This window comes from Hippichthys cyanospilos, chromosome 11 (assembly GCF_059441005.1).
Source record: "Hippichthys cyanospilos isolate Australia breed blue-spotted pipefish chromosome 11, RoL_Hcya_1.0, whole genome shotgun sequence".
NCBI classification, from domain to species: domain Eukaryota; kingdom Metazoa; phylum Chordata; class Actinopteri; order Syngnathiformes; family Syngnathidae; genus Hippichthys; species Hippichthys cyanospilos.
In genome coordinates, this window is record NC_142379.1 from 2,735,743 (window position 1) to 2,751,703 (window position 15,961).

The following is a 15,961-nucleotide window of genomic DNA, read 5'->3' on the forward strand; positions in this document are numbered from 1 at the left end:
CGACCCAATTGCGTAGAAAACAGGGCTGGTATCAGTGTGATATAAGTGCTTGTGCTTTCCTATTTAATATCTGCCGATAAAGCTGATTGATTATCTTCGTGTTGAATCAAAATAAAACATTTGCCAACGTTTGCTTTTATTTTGGAAAACAATGAGAATGTTGGGTCAAACGGACCCAAATATCGGTTTTGTTCCTGATTTGATCCATTTTGGGGGATTGTCTTATAAAATGATCGATGTTTTGGGGTGGTTTTGTGCAATCCAGAGAATTGGGTGAAATAGACTCAAATACTGGGTTGGTCTTACTGTTACCTTTTTTTTTGAGGGGGCGGGGGGTTGTCTTGTATAACTTGACAATTTTTTTGTGTTGTTTTGTGCAAAAAAAACAACAATATGTTGGGTAAAATTGGGGGGGGCGTCTTGTGTAGTTTGACCCATTTTTTGGGATGGTTGTGAGCAAAAACAAACAAAAAACAAAACAGACTGTTGAGTCAATGTGACCCAAATATTGTGCGGTCCTGTTTTGACCAAAAATTGGGTTATTTTTGACCCAACGATTTTTAGATTGCAAATCGGACATTCCAAAGGTTACAGGCGGTCGAATTGATTTAATCCGGTTCAAGACAATTAGTGTTTGTTGGTAAAACTTTCTGTGCAGTTTCGCTAAAGTCAAATGAGTTTCCTGATCAGGTGACAAATCTGGGTTGCATACGAACATCACAACATGCTGATAAAAACTCATGTTTTTCCTACAGTTACAATGTAGGCCACACAATGAGAAACACACACACACACACCACTGATAGCGACATGGTTATGACGCAGGAGATAGCGCCAAGGCCTATGTGCGCATCAACGCCATCCCAGAACTTCCCTCAGACATCATACAAGCAGCAGATTGCGCATATGAATAAATACTTTTGGACTATACAGTAAATATGATTTTCATGTTTTTTTTTTTTTCAACATGAGAAAATAAGGCATTATTTTAATGTAATTTAGTACTGAAATGTTTGATATCTTTAGGTAACAAATAATTGATTCATGGTCAAAAAATAATCAACAGATAAATAATAAATGTATCAATGAATTACCTGTTTGGAAAAAAACCCCAAAACAAAACACAGAAATATTTCAATTCAAAGTGCTTCATATCACATCTTCAAATCATATACACAACAAAATACACAACAAATTGGAGGAGAACTAGTTTTGAAAGCCACTAAAGAATTATTTCTATTGTTTTGTTTGGTATTTTAAAATAGGGATCGGTGAACAAAAAACGCCCAAAATTTGTGCACACAATTTGACTTTGTGGACCGCATAAAATGATGTTGCGGGCCACAACCGGCCCTCGGGCCTTTACTTTGACACCCATTAAAAAAAAAGGGTGAAAATGAAACGACTTTCAATTGAGCCCGGCCGGGAGAGGGCAGGCCTCAACCTTTGACCCCTGAATGGCCCCTCAGTAATCCACGTCCGTTTGCAGTCAGCCGAGCGGCGACGGCGAGAGGAGGAGAAGGCTGCCGAGAGGAAACTCCCCCTCGCCCCCCCCCCCCGCCCGGTTCCCTCACTCGCTCGCCCTGCTCGGAGGCGCACCAGGCAGGACTCGCTCTCCTTTTTTCCCCCCGACGCTTTTCACGCGATAATGGAAAAAGTCCACGGCAGGATGCTGGAAGCCGCCGGCGACATCATGGACTTCAACGACATGAAGCTTCCCGCCGGAAGCGAGGGCTACGCGGCGAGCCACGGCGACGGCTCGGTGTTCAGAGACTGCGCCAACCTGTTGGACGCTCCGGCGGAGGAGCGGCGGCGGCAGCTGGCGGAAGGAGCCGAGGCTCCCTACGAGCGCCACGCCGACTTTTTCAAGTGGGAGCACGACGCGGCGCCCGCCGGCTCCGGCCCGTCCAACAAGTACATCAAGGACGAGCGGGAGGCGTCCGTTATCATGGAGGCGCCGTGCCCGGGATTCGAGGCGCTCGACGGCTGCTGCCAAGGCGGCCGCGGGCAGCCCCGGTCGGCTTTCGGGGAGCCCGAGTGCGCCCGCTTCGCCCCGCCGGGACCCCGGCCGGCGCAGGAGGCGTCGTCGCCGCCCGACTTCCCGGCGCACGCCGAGCACTCGGGCCAGGCCGGGGCCGAGTCCCGCGGGGGGCCGGCCGGCAAGGGCGCGGCGCTCCACCCGGACGCCGCCGCGCCCTCGCCGGCTCACCTGGCCGCGTACAAGAGCGAGGTGGCCCGCTGGCAGGTGCCCGCCGTGGGGCCCGGGGAGTCGCAGTTCTGGTGCCAGCCGGCCGGGCTGACCGAGGACCCCTTCGGCTACAACGGCGTGCACAGCCAGGCCGCGGTCCAGCGGAACCAGACGCCTTTCAACGCCTTTGCCGGGTAAACTCCCGGTGGTTGCGGCTTTCTTTTCAAAACAAAAGCGGACTAATTGGAACATGACCTCAAGTCAAACTGATATGTTTAGCCCTTATTTTCACGTTTAAGAGTCCAGACGTTTAAACTATTAGGTAATTCATTAAACAAGTCCCAAAGTAATCCATCTGTTTAAATACTCAAGTACTAAAGTAATTGATTATTCTAAGCACTAGAACTACTAAAGTTACTATTTTAGGTGCGAAAGTAGTCAACTTTTTAAAGTAATTGTTAGGTACTTAAGTACTATAGTAATAAACAACTTTAAGCACTAAAAGTAACTATGAGATTATTTTAGATGCTAAGTAAACAAATTACTATGGGAATTGTACGAAAGTAATTGATTATTTTAGGTATTAAAGCTACTGAAATGCTTTTATTGGAGTATAGGTGCGCCTTCAATGAATGGCCTATTTTAAAAATGATTTCATGTATAACATTATAAGGCTCATAGAATAGTGGTTGCCTTATGTGTCCACTAGATGGAGCTGCGCTAAAGGGAGCGTCAACAAAACATTCAGATAAGTCAAAGAATACCATTATGAATAAGGTAAATACTACACTTAATTTTTTTTAATGAAATTGTAACCAAAAAACCTTAAAATATATTGTTTTGTTTATTTAAAAACTGAGTATTTATTTTATAAAATTGCGCCTTTACAAAAACTGTTTGTGCGCTGTAAAAGACACACTGGGTTTTAAGGCACACTTTCTTTCGAGAAAATTCCCAATTTTAGTCCATGTTTATCACCGTTCTAAGCAACTTGAGTTTAACGTGTCTTTTTTTTTTTTTTGGGGGGGGGGGCAGGATGCCTCCCCAGAGGTCCTGTGTGATCTGTGGCGACGAGGCCTCGGGCTGCCACTACGGAGTTCTGACCTGCGGCAGCTGCAAGGTCTTTTTTAAAAGAGCAGTGGAAGGTGAGCACACATCAAGTTATGTTACAAATGAAGAAAACTCACTAGGGAGCTGAAATTTCCAGCAGATGATTAAAACGTGTACATTTTCTAAATGCAACGATTCTGATAATTCTATGTGGTTGCAGGTGGACGTACGAGATTTTGTGTGCATAAATGATCATTGTCCAAATTTTGGACCACAGAAAACCATTATAATTACAATTTTTGAGATGGATTTTAATCGGATTTATGACGTTCTTGCGTTTTTTTGCAACATTACTTTGAGTGGCGCTCCATCTATGTCCGCAAATAGAAAATTCTTGACTTGTGTTTGACCTCAAGACAGTAGGTGGCGATAGAGACCAGTTATTGGCTATGTCTTAAAGTAGTTTTCAATTTTTTGTGGGTGTTAAAAATTGTAACTACATATTTGTGGATAGAACCGATGCCATTGGGCAACACCTATTAAAGCATTTACAAAATTAGGAAAACAAAAATGCAGTAGTTTGCAAAGTATGTGCACAAGGGTTACATTTTTTTTTAAATAAAGCAGTTGGATATCTGGAGCCTTAAAAAAAACATGAAAATATGTCTTAGGGATTGAATGCGTCAGGGTAAATAAAATAAACATGTTTAAAAGCTTCAACAAGTTGTCAAGCGCGTTAAGTGTTTCAGATTTCCCACATTGCGAGTGGTCAGTGAACGCGTAACCTTGAATGCACTCCAAGCAGTTGTTTTTTTTTTTTTCCTTTTCCTTGCAACGTGGCTCGAGTTCTTTTTACCATAAATACCTGAAGCTGTCAGCCGCAACGGGAACTGGCTGATGTCCGCCCGCTTCATCGTCCCGTTACCGTAATTATTCGAAGTAAGAAGACAGCAAATATAAATGCACAGCTGTGAGTCAAAACTCGGTTTATGGAACAATCTCCCTCATGGTGTTAATAAAAAATAAATAAATAAATAAATGAAAAATTAACTGGCTATTTATAGAACGCAGCCCTATTTTTGGCCTTTTTTTGGGCAAAAAAACGTGAGTCTTATACTCGGGGAATTATGATAACGATAGACAAAATATGGTAAAATGGTAAATGGACTGTCCCTCTTGAATGCCATGATCAAGTAGTTAGTCCCTATTGTAAACATGTCTTTTAAGTGTCCATTTTTAGGATGGACTTATACTTTTGGCCTTCATTTTTGGGGGCAAAAAAACCTGTGTCTTATATTTGGGGAATTATGGTAACAAAATATGGTAAAATGGTAAATGGACTGTCCCTCTTGAATATGATTAGTTAGTCCCTATTGTATACATGTCTTGTAAGTGTCCCTTTATAGGACAGACTTATACTTTTGGCCTTCATTTTTGGGCAAAAAAAAAACGTGTGTCTTATATTTGGGGGATTATGGTAACGATAGACAAAATATGGTGAAATGGTAAATAGTCTGTCCCGCTTGAATGCCATTAGTTAGTCCCTATTGTATACATGTCTTGGAAGTGTCCATTTATAGGACAGACTTATACTTTTGGCCTTCATTTTTGGGGAAAAAAAACGTGTGTCCTATATTTGGGGGTTTATGGTAACGATAGACAAAATATGGTAAAATGGACTGTCCCTTTTGAATGCTGTGATAAAGTAGTTAGTCCCTAATGTAAACATGTCTTGTAAGTGTCCGTTTATAGGACGCACCTATACTTTTGGCCTTCATTTTTGGGGGCAAAAAAATGTGTGTCTTATACTTGGGGAATTATGGTAACGATAGGCAAATTATTTCTGCTAAAAATGGTGAATGGGCTATCCCTTTTGAATGCCTCCATGAAGTAGTTAGTCACAATATTTTTGGCCTAACTTTGGGGGAAAAAAACGTGTATCTTATATTTGGGGAATTACGGTAACGATAGACAAAATATTTCTGCTAAAAATGGTAAATGGCCTGTCCCTTTTGAATGCCACGTGGAAGTAATTAGTCCCTATTGTAAACCCCAATCAAGCTTTCTGCCACTTTTACAAAATCTCAATTTTACCATTTACCTAACCGCCCCATAATTGCTTATCGGAATGTTATTTTCCGTCAGATTTCGGATCATCCTAAAAAAAATCCATAACGATCCTGCCCCAGTTTCAGCAAAAGCGCAAATCCGCACGATGCACGGGGGAGCCAAAATATTCCAGTTTAGACCAAACATTCATGTCCACTGCCCCCCAAAAGCATCTGCTAACCTTCTTTGGTAACTGCCTGAGATGCTCGGCGACGCTATCTCAGGCTTCTCGGGATTTGTTTTGCTTGTTATCGCACGGCGGCGGATACACCAGAGCCACCGTGTCTCACCGCGGCCGTGTCACGCCGTCCTTACAGCCTTGCCGCTATCTCATTTTCTCCTTCAGAGCTCTTCGCCGAACGCTCGGGAGCCCTTCGACACATTTTTTTTTCCCTCCTCCTCATTATGCTTCATTTTGGATTTGAAAATGATGTTTGCCGCTCGTTGCGCCCTCTCGTTTGAAAGGTCATCACAGCTACCTGTGCGCCGGGCGCAACGATTGCATCGTGGACAAGATCCGGAGGAAAAACTGCCCGGCGTGTCGCCTGCGGAAGTGTTATCAAGCGGGAATGATGCTAGGAGGTAATTGGTGTGATGAATGAGGCCACACGAACGGTGCAGCAACACATGTAGACAGACAGACAATAGAATATATCAACAAATTAATATTAGTGTAGCTTCGATTATTCCGCTCGATGTGAGACTGTATTAGTAATGACATTAAAACTCGCTAGCTAGCTTTCACGATGCTATGCTAACGGTTGACAAAGTATTTTTGGGGGGTCTCTTGAAAAGTGACGATTTTGAAGATACGAGTATTCCGTTTGATGTGAGACTGTATCAGTAATGAAATTATCCAAGTACAAACAATTTAACAGAGGCTAATCCATTCAAACTCGCTAGCTAGCTAGCATGATGCTATGCTAATGGTTGACAAAATATTTTTGGGGGTCTCTTGAAAACTGATGATATTGAAGATACGAGTATTCCGCTTGAGGTGAGACTGCATTCGTAATTAAATTATCCAAGCACAAACAATTTAACAGAGGCTAATCCATTAAAACTTGCTAGCTAGCTTTTACGATGCTATGCTAATGGTTGAGGAAATATTTTTGGGGGGGGTCTCTTGAAAAGTGACGATTTCGGAGATAGGAGGATTCCCCCTGATGTGAGACCGGATTAGTAAATAAATCATCCAACCACAAACAACTTGACAGGAAGTTAATCCATAGCATTAGCTTGCGTAGCAGCCTACACAACATGCTTTTTATTTCACTTCTGCGTTTGTTTCTCTGTTTAACTTTTTTGGGGAGGCGTTTGAAAAAAAAAAAATCCCTCAAAATGAATGTCTGCTAAAGCCATGCCTGAAACTATCCACGTGATGTTTTTTAAAGCTCGGCTATCAGATTTATGAACGCATTTGGCGCGGGATTCCAAACGATAAAGTTGATTTGTAACACGGCTCCCTAAGCAAACCTTTTCTTTTGCTCCGCCCCCTCAGGAAGGAAGTTGAAGCGTTTCGGAGCCCTCAAGGCGCTGGGCTTGTCGCCCTCCGTCATGTTCCCGTCGCACCTGTCCGTGTCGGGCGACGGGCAGGTCCCGGGCGCCATGACGGGGATGCCGGGCATCCAAGAGATGCATTTCTCGCAGCAGATCGCCGCAATCCTGGAGAACATCGAACCCGAGGTGGTGTTTTCGGGCTACGACAGCGCTCAGGCCGACGTTCCCCACGTCCTGCTCAGCAGCCTCAACAGGCTGTGCGAGAAGCAGCTGCTGTGGATCGTCAAGTGGTCCAAGTCTTTGCCGGGTAACCTTGCTTCAATTACACGCGCACATTGGACCCCTGGGTTACGGCGTCCCTCGCTTACGTTTTTTTCACGTGACGAAGTAGAATACTATGTTTTTTCGGCCTCTCTTTACGGCATCAACAACTGTCATGACCTGCGGGGTTGCTGTATTCATGTTGTTTTGCCTCCCTCTTCAGGCGTTTTGAGGTAATTGCTCTTATTTTCTCTTCGCGTCGGACTGCCTGCACTATAACGCGTCACTAAGATGCTGGTCTGCTATCGGTCGGCTATTGGCTATGCTAAAGACTTGATCTCGCGTGAGTGCTAACGATAACGTAATTATTGTGCATTTTAGTGCTTCATTCGAACTTGAATTGGTTAGCCATGGGTCCCGAGATTGCTAATGATTTTAAGGAGAGAAGTAAGAAGATGATTTATATGGAAACAAAGCTGGAGATAATCAAGAAATACAGTACAAAGAAGGCTAGGCTAGGCTAGGCTAGGCTATCCTGGCTAGGGAATATGGGCGTAAGTAGCTCAAGTCAAAGTCACTAAAAGGTAAATAACATTTCATTTTTTGCTTTATATATTTATTATTATGTTATTTAATTATATACATGTATATTCTATATAAGTAGCACTTATGATTTTTGTATTTTGTTACTAATTTTTAATATGTATACATAATTTTGATGTTTACCTAAGGTTTTATACGCATTAGCTAATTAGCATAGGTTTCTATTGCCCGCCGTACGACGATTTTGCCTTACGAACTCCGGGGCGGATTAATTTCGTATGGTTGGAGTTGACTGTATACGCAAATGTTACTTTATCCAAAGTCCCCCGATGTTCCCCTTGTATTGATTGAAATATTAGGGCTTGAAATTGTGATTTCCTTTTGCTAAGGCTTTCGTAATCTTCACATCAGCGACCAGATGACTCTCATCCAGTACTCTTGGATGAACCTGATGGTGTTTTCGCTGGGCTGGCGCTCCTTTCAGAACGTCACCAGGGAATATTTATACTTTGCGCCTGACCTTGTTTTAAGCCTGTAAGTATGAATTAGATGACCAAATTATTACTATAGATGAAAAGTTGATATTCACCATTTGCCCCGCCCTGTTTCCCAGCGAACAAATGAGGAGATCCCCCATTTATGACCTGTGCGTGGCCATCCAATTCATCCCGCAGGAATTTGCTAACCTTCAAGTCACTCGCGAGGAGTTCCTGTGCATGAAGGCCATCATCTTGCTCAATACGGGTAAAACTGCAAAAAAAAAATAAAATAAAAAGGATGATTATTACTTTAGGTGTTCAAGTTAAGTGGTTCTCAATGAATATACCCCCCTAAATATCCAGCAGTGTAGCCAAACAGGTAGCTAGCTTGCTAGCTAAATCTCTGGAAAGCTATCCAGACACCTACGCTCACAAATGCTCCCTTGCTAGCCATTAGCCATTTTTTTCTAATCTAAAAACAAATCAGTCAGGGTCTGGCTAAACAAACAGCTAGCTAGCTGCTCGCTAACCAGCTACGGTTAGCCAGCAGTGGCGCCAGACTTGTAGCTAGCTTGCTAGTTAAATCTCTAGAAGGCTATCCAGACACCTAGCTAGCTTCCTAGCCATTAGCCTTTTTTATTTTTAATCTAAAAACAAATCAGTCAGGGTCTGGCTAAACAAACAGCTAGCTAGCTGCTCGCTAGCCAGCTACGGTTAGCTATTTTTTAATCCAAAAACACATCAGCAAGCTATATTTTTTAAACTCCCAGAACAAATCCATCACTCTATTAATCTATCTCGCTAAATATCCAGCAGTGTCGCCAGACACGTAGCTAGCTTGCTAGCTAAATCTCTAGAAGGCTATCCAGACACCTAGCAAGCTTGCTAGCCAGCTAGGGTTAGCATTTTTTTTTCTTTTTTTAATGAAAAAACAAGCGAGCTTTGTGTGGTGCCCTCAGTGCCTCTGGAGGGTCTGAAAAGCCAGGGGGCCTTCGAGGAGATGCGTCAGAATTACATCCGCGAGCTGACCAAGGCCATCCACGGCAAGGAGAAGGGCGTGGTGGCCAGCTCGCAGCGCTTCTACCACCTCACCAAGCTCATGGACGCCATGCACGAGGTAAAAAAAAAACGAAAGTCAACGGGAATCAAAAAAACAAAAAACGAACCCTGTCCCTCCCCCGCCAGATAGTGAAGAAGGTCAACCTGTTCTGCCTGAGCACGTTCATCCAGGCCGACGCCATGAAGGTGGAGTTTCCCGAGATGATGACGGAGGTGATCGCCTCGCAGCTGCCCAAGGTTCTGGCGGGCATGGTGAGGCCGCTTCTCTTCCACCCCAAGTGACCGCTTCTTCTCATCCTCCTCCTTCTTCTTCTGCAAGTCCAGCTTTGTGCCAAAACTGCCTTCAGTTGCACTTCCTGCTTTTTGTTTTTGTTTCTTTTTCTCTTTGCTGTGTGGGAATCAATCAAAAACGATCAAATTCAATAAAAACACTTCAAAACCATCATCGCCCATCGTAAGACTGACGTACCTTTTCGGGACTATTTTCTGAGCGGATGAATACGCTGGCTGGAAGAGGGGTGTCAAACTCGAGGCCCGGGGGCCAAATATGGTCCACGGAATCATTTTACGTGGCCCGTGAAAGCAAAAAAAGTTGACTGTATTTCTTGAATAGATTTTTTTTCTCATCAATTTTTGAACAGAAATTGGACTCATTTTTATCTATATTTAACATATTTTTTTCCATCAAATCTCTTCTTAAGAAGCATTTTTCAAAATAAATAGCTTGAATTCACTGATGCGTTTAAAATCAATTGGGTTTGAAGGTGTTTCTAAACTTTTGACGAGTACTTTCTGTCAAGTACATTTGCTGTTGTAATGTTTATCATTTCAAGAATCACTGCATTGAGATTGCAACCATTTTACAGAATACAGTAAAAAAAATGCAAGATTTCACACAAAAAACATTTTTTATGTGTAAAATAGTCAACTGCTGTTTCCCAAAAAAAAAAAGGAGCAGCAAAAATCCAAAGTAAAGTATTTTTTGGTTAAGCTTTAGTTAAGCTTGTTTATAGAGGGAGGAGCTACGTTTAACCTGGGTCGTTAGCGGAAGTAAATAGTAAAAAGTAGCTTACTTTTCACGATTTACTTTGGTCCACTGAATCATTTTATGTGGCCCATAAAGTATCTAACTTTACTTCCGCTAACGACCCAGGTTACACTTAGCTCCTCCCCGCACATACAAGCTATATCACTTCAACAGATTTCCTTTCTGTCAACTACTACTACTAATTTCCTACCGAAATCCTCCACTAAGAATAACGTACGCAAAATAAAAAGCCGGAACCCAGCGTTGATAAATCAAGGTGTTTATTTAGAAAAGTGTAAATGCAGCGTGCAGACTGTAGTCGCTGGCGTTTTTGGCATCGTTCTTCCCGCGTGGCTCAAAAGCGGCCAAGGCCACCTGACATTCCCCAAATACACTCTCAGCTCCTCCTCTCCTTCCTGGGAGTACGCTCACCTTTCACTTTCATACATCAAGGCTTCAAAAGTTTACGCTGTTTCACATCACAATAGTATTAACTCATTCGACTTCTAAAGACTCATTTTTATCTTTTGATTTTTTTTTTTTTAATGTCCAGGCATTCAATCCAAGGTACTTTGTATGTGTGTGTGTGTATATATATATATATATATATATATATTCTCGTATTCTCGTATATTGTAATATGCACATTAATACCTAAAGTGATTAATTTCTGTGGGTACAGAAGTAAATAATCACTTTAGCTCATACATACTAAAGTAATTACTTCCTAAGGTAATACTGTACATTAATCAATTACTTTAGGGAGTTACTTTAGGCTTATAAGACTGCTAAAGTAATTGATTACTTTAAGTACAATTAATTACTTTACGTAATAAGGAGTATTTTAGTAGCTAAAGTAATCAATTACTGTAACTACTGAAGTAAATAATCACTTTAAGTAATACTTAGACAAGTAATTTATTCCTGTGGAAATACTACTAAATCATGAACTATTATTACTATTAAAGTAATTGATTACTTTAAGTACAGCAGTAACCAATTACTTTACTTATTAAAACAATCAATTACTACATGTAATAAGTACCTTACTACTTTGCTACCTAAAGTAATCAATGAATTTAGATACTTAAGTAATTAAATACTTTAGCTAACAAGTAAAAGAATAATTAATTACTTTAGGTATTAAAGTAGCTAAGGAATTAATTCCTTTAGGTAATAAACACTAAAATATTTGATTACTTTAGTTATACAGGTAATGTCGTACCTTAAATACTGGATTACTTCATGATTACTTTAGTATTTAACCACAAAGTAATTGATTCATTCATACTTGATTCGTTTCATGACAGCCATTAAAAAAAAAAAAAAGGAAATATAAATAAGTACTTGGGAGAGAATGTCTGGACTGTTCAAAGAAAAACATACAAATACGTCTTTGGCATTGAATGAGTTTATAGTGATAATAGTAACATATAGTGGTCATTGCACCTTATGTTGCGCAAAGAGTTTACAGCAGTTAGAAATCTCCAGGAAAACTTGGGTCTCTTTGTTATCAAATTTGAAGTATGTACAGCAGACAGATTGGCGACGCCAAATTGCCAAGAATTTGACTCGTCGTCATTGTGCGTGGGCGGAGCCTGGCGGGAAACCGATGAGTTTGGGAGTTGGGGGGGGTGCTCTTCTGCTGCTCTCTTGTTTTCACAAAAAAAAAAAAACCCTCCATTCATCTCAGATTGTCGAAGATACTTAAGGGCAGTAAAAATAGTCAAGTTGTTCTCGAGTGTCAGCCGAGCTCGTAAAAAACGTGTTGTGAAAAGACAAATGACGTCTAAGTCTTATTAAAAACACATTTGAGCGTTTTTTTTTTTCTCCAAACGAAAACGGAAAAGTGAGGTATATTTGTTATTTCGAAGCCCCTTAGCCAGCAGCTAGCTAGCAAGCGCGCAGCTACATGGCGCAGGAGTGGCTTTTTCCATGGATACCATGGAGAGGGTAAAAAAAAAAAAAAATTAAAGATAGATGACGTAATTTTCAGGGATTAAACCCGTTTTTCCTTGGTACGTGGCTTGCAGCCATCCAGGTTCGACCGACGGGTACACTGGCGGAGACACACACAAAAAAAAACCACAGATGAAGAGAACAAATGAAAATAATGGTCAGAGTGTTCTTTTAGAATAGCCGGATCACTTTAAATACCGCGAAAAGGCGCGCGCAAAAAAACGCGTCAAGTTAGGCGCGCACAAGGCAAAATCCAATCCGCGCAAAACAAATCCACTCCGATTAAAGACTGGATAAAAGATGAAATGTAAAGATTAATAATGATAAGGTATCAGGATAAATCCATATATAAATCGATATGTAATCTGATTCAGTTTCACACATTTCGGGTTGCACTTTTATAACTCCTCGTCTACTCCACTTCTGACTTGAGGTCATAACTGCGGTGTCATAAAATAGTCATAAATCCGCAGCATAAATATCTGTGTCATAATAATGGCATAAATCTGGTGTATCAATCCATGAATGTGGAAGGACAGAAATGATCAATTTTGTGGGTCATAATCATAAAAATGCTGTGTCATAAATCATACATTTGATGTGTCATGTTGTAACGCGCGTCATAAACTGTTATGAAGATGGTGTCTACATAAATGTCGGAAATCTGGTGCAGATCATCTTGAATCTGGTGTCTCATATCTGGCGTTCCAAATCATCATAACTTTGCTGTATTATAAACCATCATAGAGCATATTAAATCATAAATATAATGTATCAAATGGTCATTAATCTGGTGTGCAAAATCACCATAAATCTGTCATAAATTAACATGAATCTGGTCCATAACATGTTATAATCTTGTGCATCAAATGGACATAAATCTGATGTGCAAAAATCACCATAAATGTGTCATAAATCGTCATGAATCTGGTGCATTATAAAGCTGGCGTGTGTTATCACCATAACTTACCATAAACCATAAATCTGGCGTGTCTAATTATCACGAATTTCGTGTCAAATCATCGTAAATGTGCTGTCTCAAATCTGGTTTGTTAAATCCTAATACCTCTGCTGCATTATGAATCATCATAATGCATATTAAATGATAAAATGTAGGTATTAAAAAGCCATAAATCTGGTGTACTAAATCATCATAATTTTGTCATAAACCACGACGAATCTGGTAATATAACATAGCATTATAAATCTAGGGTGTGCAACCATTAAGCATACTTAATCATATTAAATGATAAAATTTGTGTATTAAAGTCATAAATCTGGTGTACCAAATCATAAATTTGTCATAAACCACCATGGGTCTGATGCATAACGTATCATTATAAATCCAGGGTGCGCAATCGCCATAACTTCAGTGTCATAAATCCTCATAAATCTTACGTGGGATCGTCATAAATGTGAATCATCATAAATCTTGTCCTTCATAAATGTGGCATGTCATAAATCTGAGCGAGGGTCCGCGATTTTGCAAACGCACAAAAGTTTATTGCGTTTTGAGTGCATTTCCAAAATGGCGGCTTGCGCCGCTGTGGGTGTGAAGCGGCCTACAACCTTTTTGAAGCCACAAGTGGAGACGTCACACTTGATGGATGACTTCACAACTTCGCGAAGTTTAAGATTCGGATTCGGAATACGTCTGAAACTCCCTCGCCTATGGAAATTTACTGGAAGCTCCGGCGAACATTTCCCACCGTTTTGCAAGCGTTTCGTTGTGTACTTTTGCGTAAACAAAACGACATCGAGGGACTTGATCGGAGCGGCTTTAAAAATGATGAAGTGCTGCGGCTTTGCTAATGCGGAGCCATAAAAAGCCTTCTGCTAAATAGCGAGCTGCCCCCCCCCCCCCCCCCCCCTTTTTTTTTTTTTCCTATCTGGCTGCAGTGTCTGCTGGACCAGAGAGGCGCAGCGGGGGGGGTTAACAATCCCGGGTGCCTTCCATCACTAGGTTACCGTGACCTGCCTCCCTGCCGCTCGCGCGCCAAGCCGGCTCGTCACGGAAAGGCAATAAAATCAGGACAAAAAAAAAGAAAAAAAAAAGCGGAGCTCGTATTTTGAAAGCTGGGATGAAGCCAAATGACTTCAAATGAGTCCCTGCAAAGCACAAAGCATCAAATACAAAATACGGAATGACATTTTTTACTTTGAGTCGTTCTTCTGTGATCGACGGGAGCAAACAACGGCGAAAACAACAGCAAAAAAAAAAAAAAAAGCGACCAAAAAAATGTAATCGCAACAAAATGGAAGAAAACCTGCGAAATAAAAAGATGAATAAATAAAAGATGGGGAAATGAAGCCTCGCGAACCGCTTTGATTTTTTTTTGTTCCTCTAGATGGCAGTCTTGGGTTTAAAAATGCAGCGTATATTTAATACGTTTCCATTGCATGAGAATTTATCGTTAACCCAAGAACGCCGAAAAACAAAAAATAAGCAAACTCACAACAAAACAAGTGGAAAAAAAACGACAACAAAATGAAAATAAGAAAAATGCAACTGCATTTAAAAAAAAAACAACGGAAAAAAAAGAGAAAGGATGCAATGACATTTTTATTATTTTAATCAGTATTTTTCTTGGACTTGTTTTGTTATGAGTTTTAATCCTCTTTGTTTTTTTATTGCATTTTTTGGCAGTTTTTTTAATGAATATAATTCGGTGTTTGCAAATTTTGTTTGCAGCTATTTTAATCAGGGTTTTTTGCACTTGTTTTGTTATCAGTTTTAATCCATTTTGGTTTTGCGATTGCATCTTTTTTGGCAGCATTTTTCTTGTAATGATTCAATCGATTGTTTGAATTTTTTTTTTGCAGGTGTTTTTTTTTGCTGTAATATTGTTATAAGTTTGACTGCATTTTTTTTGTTGCAGATTTTTGTTTGCATTTGTTACATCTTTTCATACGCAGTTGCTTTATTAGTTTGCATTATTCCATATTTGTGCCTGTGCACAGACAGACGACGTAAAAAACACATAATTAGTTTTCGAAAAACATTCAAAAATTTTCTTTTAAGTTGCTACCATTAGCTAAGTTAGCATCATTGAGGTAGACCGTTAGCAGAACTTCAGGAACATGCTAGCAGCTAACTTGGTTTAGAAATAAAAAGTTGCGCCAGTTTAGCGCGTTTTTTTGTTTTTTTGTTTTGTTTTTTGTGGCACTCACCATTGGAGAAGTGCGCCCCCTGGGGGAAGCTCAGCTCATGGCTGTGTTCCGCCTCGCACGAGTAGACGGCTTGAGCATCCCTACGGAAAGAAAAAGCGTTCGGGGGGAAAACTTTTCGGGGTTTATGCGATAACTTTTGTGTTACCTCCCGAGCGCGGCGGCGTGTTCAAAAAGTTGCGCTCTGGCGGCCACCCTGTGAAAAAGGAAACGCACAAGAGAACAATATCGAATGATGAACGTGCTTAACTGAAATGATTTTTTAATTTCATTTGATCGGTCCGTTTGAAAACAAAAACAACGCGCACACAAACAACAAAGATAAAACAAACAAAAACAAAAGAGCACAATAAAAAAATTCTAAAACCTATACATTGGATTTATTAATTACTGAATGGGTTTTTTATGTCTAATTTATATGTCTTTTTTTGGGTTGAAGTCATGTGACATTTCTGATTGTTTGAAAAGTGGAATGCAGGACGTTTCCTTCCTTCCTCCCTTGTTGTTTTTTTTTTTAAACCAGGCGGCGTCATTACGAAAGCGCACTTGACCCCGCGTGCCGCCATGACCGGGAGTCAAGGTGACGCCGAGCTGCCAAGGTGGCAGCAGGGGGGGCAA

General features: G+C 40.9%; 2 protein-coding genes across 5 annotated transcripts in view; one reads left to right on the forward strand and one right to left on the reverse strand.

Annotated features, from left to right (window-relative positions):
• Positions 1-1,529: 1,529 nt before the first annotated feature.
• On the forward strand, positions 1,530-9,631 carry pgr (progesterone receptor). Its single transcript, XM_088427685.1, has 8 exons — positions 1,530-2,382; positions 3,224-3,333; positions 5,813-5,929; positions 6,849-7,154; positions 8,041-8,185; positions 8,265-8,395; positions 9,090-9,247; positions 9,316-9,631. The coding sequence occupies exons 1-8, from the start codon at positions 1,649-1,651 to the stop codon at positions 9,469-9,471; spliced, it is 1,857 nt and encodes a 618-aa protein (XP_088283811.1). The 5' UTR covers positions 1,530-1,648; the 3' UTR covers positions 9,472-9,631.
• An 879-nt stretch (positions 9,632-10,510) lies between these two features.
• The window catches only part of arhgap42b (Rho GTPase activating protein 42b), a 68,798-nt gene continuing 63,347 nt past the window's right edge, over positions 10,511-15,961 (reverse strand). For all 4 annotated transcript variants that reach the window (XM_088427582.1, XM_088427581.1, XM_088427580.1 and 1 more), the window contains 3 exons: positions 15,492-15,539; positions 15,347-15,426; positions 10,511-12,275 (listed from right to left, as the gene is read on the reverse strand). In XM_088427582.1, the coding sequence (XP_088283708.1) occupies positions 12,187-12,275; positions 15,347-15,426; positions 15,492-15,539 (217 nt within the window). In that variant the 3' untranslated portion in view covers positions 10,511-12,186. The remainder of the gene's footprint in view (positions 12,276-15,346; positions 15,427-15,491; positions 15,540-15,961) is intronic.

Bases quoted from the DNA above. Each gene is read 5' to 3' on its own strand.
- pgr (XM_088427685.1), top strand. From the start codon at position 1,649: ATGGAAAAAGTCCACGGCAGGATGCTGGAAGCCGCCGGCGACATCATG. The intron at 2,383-3,223 runs GTAAACTCCCGG...GGGGGGGGGCAG, and splicing joins CCTTTCAACGCCTTTGCCGG to GATGCCTCCCCAGAGGTCCT. The intron at 3,334-5,812 runs GTGAGCACACAT...CTCGTTTGAAAG, and splicing joins TTTTAAAAGAGCAGTGGAAG to GTCATCACAGCTACCTGTGC.